Consider the following 8,135-nt stretch of genomic DNA (forward strand, 5'->3'; position numbering starts at 1 on the left):
AGTGAGTTTCGATTGCCTCCCAAAAACGTCTAGCGTGATCACATGTCAAGAGAGTATAGTACAAACTTTTGTCATCATTCCCACATAACGAAAAAACATCATTTTACATAATACTCCGCAGCTCGCCCAAACATGGCAGCAAAGCTTGCACCACTTTTCACGGGAATACTCTGATTTTAGGAAGAACCTTAACCTCCAAAGTGCCTTCCAATCCTTGTCAGCGCACCTTAGTCTCTCTAACTTTTTCTTTGAAACGTTCATCCATCAACTCTTTGTAAGTAGATTTACCGTATAAATACCTGACTTCTCCCATGCCCATGCCCATATGTCTTCATTTGCTCGCCTCAGCCTTTGGCGTGCTTAAGATTGTGTGCACATCCAGAGCATAGAAAGTGTCTCGAACTAACTCCTCACTCCATTGATCGGAGTCAGGTTCCAGAAGGTCGGCTACCATATGGGCTGAATTTTCTGTAAGTTGTCTCATCGGCTTCATCTTGCCTTGACATTGAATACACTGATCATACCACACCTCCGCTTTCATTCCGTTCCCTATTCTCCTAATTAGGCCCTTACGGAGCAAGTCCTTGCCTTGAATTATGGCTTACCATGTGGCTGGAGCTCTCGAAGGACACTATACAGACAAAATGTCTCCTGATGGGACACGTTCATTTTCTATTTGCGTGGGCTTGTATCAACCCGATGACTTTATCTTGATTTACATGTATCAGGATTACCCATCAATGAAAAATATCAGGTTTGTCTCAAAAGAAACTTGCATCAGGAGGTTTTGGTGGGTTTTCATTTCAGCAAAGTCATGGCTCGCCCGCTCAGCTTTTCGTATTCCTAGTTTGAGGAACTATCCATTTTCCATGGATGTTCTTATAACTTTCGTTGGGTCATAACATCGGTAGGAAGACAAATATGCGGATTGGTAATCGCCAAGACGTCACGTCAGGCTACCGTTGGATTTGGAATTGTAACACAAGTAAAGCGAGGCACACAATATACCCAGGTCGAGGCCTCCAATACGGATAAAACTCCTACTTCTCGTCTTGCTTCTTTTCTTGTACCAGCATGACACTTGTGCTTTGCTACAGAGTAAATGTATTTATATGATGCGGGGGGAGGAACCGAGAGACCGTCTGGCCAAAACGTTGCAGGCGTGAAGCATGGCGGTCCTCCATCACGGCACAAAGGGTCGATGATGTCAAGAATGATGGGTCGACTGAGGGTAAGGTTCTTTAGGACACCAGTTCGGGACTTAGACATGATCCTAAGTGAAATTGATCCGGGTGAACAACGCTAAGTTCACCCCGCCCATCTGCTACTACCACTGCCAATTCACGCATCCTACTTCCGCTAGCACCAGCATGGGAATGGTGATTGGAATGGGAATGTGGGGCGGAGGGTGAGAGGGTTTGTCACTTTGGTCGTTCCTCCTTTATCTCTCGTTTCGTTTCTCGGCATGGTCGCTTCGGTATACAGTGTCCTCAACATTGTTGCCGCCGAACCCGAGGCACGGAGTTCGGCGACACGATGGCCACCACAGAGCTTGTCCACATGCAGTCGAGCGTCGAGCAACGACATGCAACATGGAGGCGAAGCGAAGGCGTGAGGCTGACGTTGCTGCTAGGGACCATTAAATGGACCAGATTCGACTATTGTAACGAGCAGGAGAGCTAAACATTGAAGTATATGACCTGAACAGGAAATATGAAACACCAAAGAAAAAATGTTGCAAAAATTATAATAACATACCACTTCCAAGGTTCATCCAACCCATGAGCAGGACAAATCCTAAGCATCTTTGTCATTCGTTCCCATGATTGGGCTAGATGGCCATTGTCATGTTGCTTAAATTCATAATAATGTTTCTTAACCGTATTATCTTAGGTGTAGGATAATACTTTCCAATCAAAAACAACCTTACACTATTCTATGGATACTATCATAGAGTTGACACCCATGTGCTTGACACAGTCTGAAACTGCAGAAATGATTTGGTCTTTAACAGAACAACAAATATTCATTTTTTGCAGGTTATCTTCTGAGCCACTGCGTTGATTCATATGTGGTCGCTAGTCACTCCGACGGAGCCAGGGAGCGTATGGTTACTGGATCTATCCGACGGGAGATGGTAGCACGGGCTATTTTCAACCGGTTTGGATGACGGTTATGTAATAGGATAGCAATTAGTTTTCCTATCTTTTTTATGCCAGCTGGTCGTGGCTTTTACTTTTATTTTTTCTGCTCTTTGTGAGCATTTTTTGTTCTTTTGTTTGAGACATCAAGACTTGTGTTGGACCTATTTGCTTATTAGTTCTGATGCAGAGACCAAGAAGCTCCCCCTTTTTGAAAAATGAAAAAAAAGTGCTTGACAAACAAACAAATACCAGAGAAATCAGCCGGTGAATCTACATTAGAGTTGAACTTTTCCATGTCCTAGTTTATAAATCACACTAATTTGAACGAGCTCATCCTAGTTAAAAATACATACTCGGGTTCTACTAGATAATGTGCTAGTTTAATTCTAACGTAATTTGTTTGAAAAATTACAGTGTTATGCGCTACTCCCTCCGTTTCAAAATAGATGACTCGACTTTATACTTAGGGAGTATGTGGCAATAGCAGTAAACTGGCAAAAGTGGGGAAAGGCAAAGCGGTCAAGTGATAAAAGTGTATATAAGGCTAGTCATACTGAGAGTAACTTAGCTAGTAACATAGCGCACTCCAAGAAAATTTTGCTTATATGGCATGTAGTTAATGAGAAGTGGTAACATAATATGTTAATGTAACATAGCGCTTCCCAATACAAGATGAGTCTACAAACTAATAAATGAAATCCTCTACGACACTACTACTATGTTACTTTACACTATAAAGATAATAACTTAAACTAGTGTCATATGCATGACACTAGTATAAGTATAAATTACTCATCACTATGACCAGCCTAAGCCGGACAAAATCTTCAGGCTACTTGAGAGAACAAAACAAGCGAATATGTCTATGCCTAACTGGTTAGTCGCGCAACTCCAATCGTCGCCGTCGCTGCGTCATGTGGATCTGCGCGAGCGTGCTCCACCTGGTCCCACCCAACAACCCCTATTCTAATTTTCTCAGCGCTATACGCGGCACCGCGGTAGAAATACAGGTCACATCGTACCTATCTCGCTCGGCCATTCCCCACCGCTCAGTCCTCCTCTCTCTCGTTCCCCATCCCCATCTTCTGTCGATTCTGGCGCACCGCCGGCTCCCTTCTCCCCCACCATGGCCACACAACGTCGGGTCGCTCCTCCTCCATGGCCGCGAGACCACCTCCCGTGAGATGTGCTTCTTCACCGGCAGGCAATTCTTCTCCGCCCATGCCCTGCTGCCTCTGTCGCCAGATCCGCCATCGAGGAAAGATGGAGCAGTGTGGCTGCCTCATCGCCATGGTGGGGATGGTGAAAGGATGCTGGGCGTCCACGAACAACGAGCATCACCACCACCACCACTGGAACAGCTCGGTGGTGGCCAGATCTAGAGTCCAGTGAGGAGTCAAGAGCTCCTCCTCATCTTCCCCGTTTGTCTTCTTCAAAGAGTATAGGTAGCAGAGATTCCTCTCCTTGTTTTTTCTTAAGCAAGATTTTTATTCTTCTCTCAATCTTTCAAGATACATCTGGTTTCGTGTGTGATAGTAGCTTCTATCCGATGTATTTTTCTTCCAGCACACTTAGGAATATGGATTGATCTTATTTTGTTTCCTCCATTGCAGTTTTCAGCAATTGACTGCACTCGTTTTGCCCCTCTCCAGTCTCCATACTCAGGAATTTTTTTATTGATCTGAATGTGTATCTTATAATTCTTACCTGAATTTAATGGAAGAAACGAGGATCTACTGCTATCTCTGAACTGTTTGGTTACTGTAATTATTATTGCCTTGGTTTTGTACACGAAACATACTAACCTAGTTTGGGAATTTTTCTAACAATACATGAATATTTTCAGAAGAACTTTATCAAAAAAATCCAAAGGACTTAATAATAAATGAATCAAATAGAATATTTGTACTGAACTTTACAAAAGAAACTCAAAGGACTTTCTAAGATATGAAGAACTTATCTCGTTAATTTTATAAAGTCCTTTGGATTGTCTCAATCAAGTTCTTGGATGGTCAACATAAAGTTCAGTTGAAAAACTAATGAACTTCTCAATAAAAATCAGAAGAACTTTTGAGAAAACCACCAGATTCTGTAATAGTTACTTTGTATTTTGTAAAGTTCTGTGGGATTTCCAATAGAGTTCTCTACACTCATCTAAAAAATTCTTTGGTATTATCCAGTAGTTAATTTCATTAGTTTTTTCTGACAATAATTTCGGTATTTTTTCTATAATCATTTGTCACATTTAGTTGAACACATGATTATCGTTCATTACGCATTTAATTTAACGGTCAATTAGCCTTAAAAGCCCTTCTGTCTCTCGCGCAGATGTAGTTTAAAATTAGAATTGTGCAGTACTAGACCCAACCCACACCACTCCGATTCCTTGTGCCTGTCTGTGTGGGCCAGTCTGTGTGGGCCAGTCTGGTATCTGCAATACGGGAGAGAGAATGTCACAAGAAAACTGATGTACGCTAGAATACAACGAATCTTTGTGGGACCTGACTGCATGCTGATTTGACGTGCATGCTAGATGTCTGGAAGAGATATGAGTTGCGCGCAAAATGTGTTGGGAAAAATCCAGGTCCCAAAACAAGCTACTTTGATCTGTTTCCTCAAAGAAGAAGAAAAGATCAACCTGATCTGCAAACTGCGAAGCCTCTCCAAACTTTCTTCGGGGTTAAGTACCACCGATTTATTTCTAGTAGGTGTGAATCCCCCTGCGTAGATCAAGAAAGAGGAAACAAAAAGCTCATCGCCCTTCTGCTGCTCAGAAAGCTTGGCGTGTCCCGCGCGGCCGGCAAGGACGCTCTCAAGTCACGAACTGCCTGCTGGACCCATCGTGCGGACTCTTGCTGCAGAGACTTCACGAGCCGGTCATCCTTCGCCTTGGTCTGATCACTGCTTGATCGCATGCAATGGAAGCTTCCAACGTGCACCATCTTCTCACTTTCCAGGCGACGACTCTGGCATTGACCGTCGACCATTCTTCCGGCGGCCGACCGGGACTGGCACCAAAGCGCGCCTACCTTAAGCGACCAGCCATCGCCAATTCGCCATTGCTACCTAAGTTAGCCACAGCTCCCTCGCAGTCGCCGCCAAGACGATCGCGTGGGACTGCGAGAGCCGGAGCAACCGAGCGCGCGCGGCGGCGAGATGGCGGCGTCGCAGGAGTACATGGACAAGGCGCTGCTCCGGCGGAGCTACCGCAACGTCTGGCATACCGACCTCACCAACGCCATCCAGGCGGATTTCCCATGTGCGTATCCTATTCTTCCAACTTATGAAGCAGTAGCTGTTTTGATTTCTTAAGATATGCCAGGACCTGACTTACTTTTTGTGTCTTTTTGTTCTTCCTTTTGATGCAGACTGCTGTCTGTCGCTGTGGTGGTGAGTGGGCACTGTTCCGATCCTCTGGATCCCAGCTGATGAATTCTAACAAATGTGTATCTGTTTTGTGTTCTGATGTTATCCAGCGGCCCATGCGTCTCCTACATGCTCCGCAGGCGTGCTCTCTACCACGACATGTCGAGGTGAGGCTTAAATTTGATTCTTCTAGTATTTCCTTTGATTTGTACTGGTGCAGTTCTCTGTTCTTTAGTCTCGCTAATCCATGCGTCTCTGTCGGCGTTCCAGATATGTGTGCTGCGCCGGGTACATGCCATGCAGCGGCAGGTGCGGCGAGAGCAAATGCCCAGAACTATGCCTCGCAACAGAGGTGCGTGCGTGACACATGCGTTCTTCTACCTCTTGGCCTCCTCTTGATTTTCAGCTCTGATCAACCGGATTTCCAGGCGTTCCTCTGCTTCGGCAGCTCGGTTGCTTCGACCAGGTTCCTGCTGCAGGACGAGTTCAACATCCAGACGACCCAGTGCGACAACTGCATCATCGTACTTACCACCATCACCTCATTCCCACTGCTATCTTCGTTTCACAACTTTGCAGGTGATTATAACTTACCTCTGAACCCGTTTTGGTCACTGCGTGCGTGCAGAGCTCCATGTTCTGCCTCCAGCAGCTGGCCTGCATCTGCTCCCTGGTCGCCTGCATCGTAGGCAACCAGGAGCTCTCCGAGGCTTCGCAGGCGATCTCCTGCGTCTCTGACACGGTCTACTGGACGTAAGGCACTCTCTGACTTCTTCCCCAGGCCATTTGAAGAAACATTCTTTCTGAACTGCATGAATTTGTTTGTGCAGGGTTTGCTCCTGTATGCAGGTAATGGCACACGAGCTTTGCTTCTCAAACAACTGAAGTTTTCTTATTCCTTGATGACATTGAACACTTGAGCCGACGCTGACACGGCGATCGATCTAATGGAATTTTCCAGACGCAGCACAAGGTGGAGATGGACAAGAGGGACGGCAAGCTGGGCGGGGCTGTGATGACGGTCCCTCCGATGCAGCAGATGTCGCGCATCGATCAGCCGATGCCGCCTCAGGTCGGGTATGCGCCGCAGCCAGCGTCCTACAGGTAGTTCTGTGGGATCTTGGGCTGCCGTTGCGAGTGGGAAATGGATGGAGATCAAGTAGCTGATATTATGTTCCTGTTTGTATGCCATTGTGACTTGATTTTTTTTGAGAGGCATTGTGACTTGATTTATGAGTGTGTAAACTGTCCTCCTGTTATAGTAGGCGAATTTTGAGGCTTGGGGTCAGCTTAGAATTTTGTCATATTTTTTTGCATCCAAATATTCCAGCAAGTGAGAATGATTATATCAATAGCAATCTACGTAGGGAATTTACTACAGAACCAGAACAGCCTCGTCATAAAAGGAGAGACCTCTTCTTCTGTCACGGAGAAGAAAATCCCAGCATGATAAAGCAAACTCAAAGTCCCAGGAGAGATGCAAAAGAGTTTCCTCAGTGCTTTGTTGACAAAGGCTGCAATTATAATTATTCATATAGAAGTCTTTCCTCTTGAGCAGAGCTTTGGTGTTTGTTCTGTCGTGGAGAGCCAACCAGAAAAAGATCTTACGTTTGAGTCTACTTTCATTCTTTGAGTTTTTTTTTTGAAAATCACATGGCCTTTAAAGTTTCCCGTAACGTTTGTATACATTTTGGTGGAGGAGTATTTGTTAGGCTGATCACTGCAAATCCAGATGTCCTTTCCATCCAGCTGGGAGCCCTGTGGCAAAAGGTTTTGAAGCTCAATGAACTGATCATATGCTTGAACTGAAAATGGCCCATGGAAGAGTTCAGAAAGGTCAACAGAGGCCTTGACCAATGAAAGAGGCACCATAACATCTTTGGCAAAAGAGTGCAATTCAGGAAATTTATGAGCAAGTGCCCCATCAGTCCAATTATCATGCGAGAACAATATTGTATCCCCTTCCTCATGCTTTACACACACAGTGTTGTTTTGAACTGAAAGCAGGAATGAGGTTCAACACACTTTGCATTAGCCATCTGAGCGCGTATATATACAGTTACAGAAAGCCTCAGGGGCCAGATTGTGTGCCACTACTCGCACGTACACAAACCCACTCACGCGCTACCTAGGCCACGTACAGGCGCGGTGACCATGCACACGCGCACTCACACTCTGTATGCTAACACCCCCCGCAGCTGGAGCGTCGGGTGTAGAGACGCACAAGCTGGAGCGAAATTCCCTGAAGATATCAGTGGGCAATCCTTTCGTCATCACGTCAGTGAACTGCTGACGCGTAGGGACGTGAAGGACGCGGAACTCGCCGAGCGCCACGCACTCCCGAACGAAGAGGATGTCCAGGTCGATATGCTTGGTACGCCGGTGGTGCACAGGGTTGCTGGAGAGGTAGACGGCCGACACATTGCTGTAGAAAACCAGCGTGGCGGAGCGGAGTGGGCAGTGGAGTTCACCGAGCAGCTGTCGGAGCCACACGCACTCGGCGACGGCATTGGCCACGCCACGGTACTCAGCTTCGGCGGAGGAGCGCGATATAGTGGCCTGATGCTTAGACGACCAGCTGACGAGGGCGTTGCCGAGGAACACACAGAATCCGGAGGTGGAACG

At 46.2% G+C, this 8,135-nt stretch overlaps 1 protein-coding gene across 6 annotated transcripts; it reads left to right on the forward strand.

Moving 5' to 3' along the window:
* The first annotated feature begins 3,157 nt into the window (after positions 1 to 3,157).
* LOC125512242 lies at positions 3,158 to 6,798 on the forward strand. 6 transcript variants are annotated; one of them, XM_048677354.1, is made up of 11 exons: positions 3,158 to 3,589; positions 3,758 to 4,848; positions 4,919 to 5,020; positions 5,102 to 5,403; positions 5,513 to 5,534; positions 5,621 to 5,677; positions 5,781 to 5,862; positions 5,939 to 6,034; positions 6,139 to 6,263; positions 6,341 to 6,359; positions 6,472 to 6,798. In XM_048677354.1, exons 4-11 carry the CDS (start codon positions 5,301 to 5,303, stop codon positions 6,616 to 6,618), a joined length of 651 nt encoding a protein of 216 aa, XP_048533311.1. In that variant the 5' UTR covers positions 3,158 to 3,589; positions 3,758 to 4,848; positions 4,919 to 5,020; positions 5,102 to 5,300; the 3' UTR covers positions 6,619 to 6,798. The 6 variants fall into 6 exon arrangements, with proteins under 6 accessions (XP_048533311.1, XP_048533296.1, XP_048533325.1 ...); XM_048677339.1 differs by having other exon boundaries at positions 4,919 to 5,403; XM_048677368.1 differs by having other exon boundaries at positions 4,678 to 4,848; positions 4,919 to 5,403.
* The last annotated feature ends 1,337 nt before the right edge of the window (positions 6,799 to 8,135 follow it).

The sequence above is a fragment of the Triticum urartu genome, chromosome 1 (assembly GCF_003073215.2).
Source record: "Triticum urartu cultivar G1812 chromosome 1, Tu2.1, whole genome shotgun sequence".
In the NCBI taxonomy this organism is placed as follows: domain Eukaryota; kingdom Viridiplantae; phylum Streptophyta; class Magnoliopsida; order Poales; family Poaceae; genus Triticum; species Triticum urartu.

Excerpts from the sequence above, each read along its gene's own strand:
- LOC125512242 (XM_048677347.1), top strand. The coding sequence starts at position 5,301 with ATGGCGGCGTCGCAGGAGTACATGGACAAGGCGCTGCTCCGGCGGAGC. Across the intron at positions 5,863-5,938 it reads AACTATGCCTCGCAACAGAG|GCGTTCCTCTGCTTCGGCAG; the intron begins GTGCGTGCGTGA and ends CCGGATTTCCAG. Across the intron at positions 6,035-6,138 it reads AGTGCGACAACTGCATCATC|AGCTCCATGTTCTGCCTCCA; the intron begins GTACTTACCACC and ends GCGTGCGTGCAG.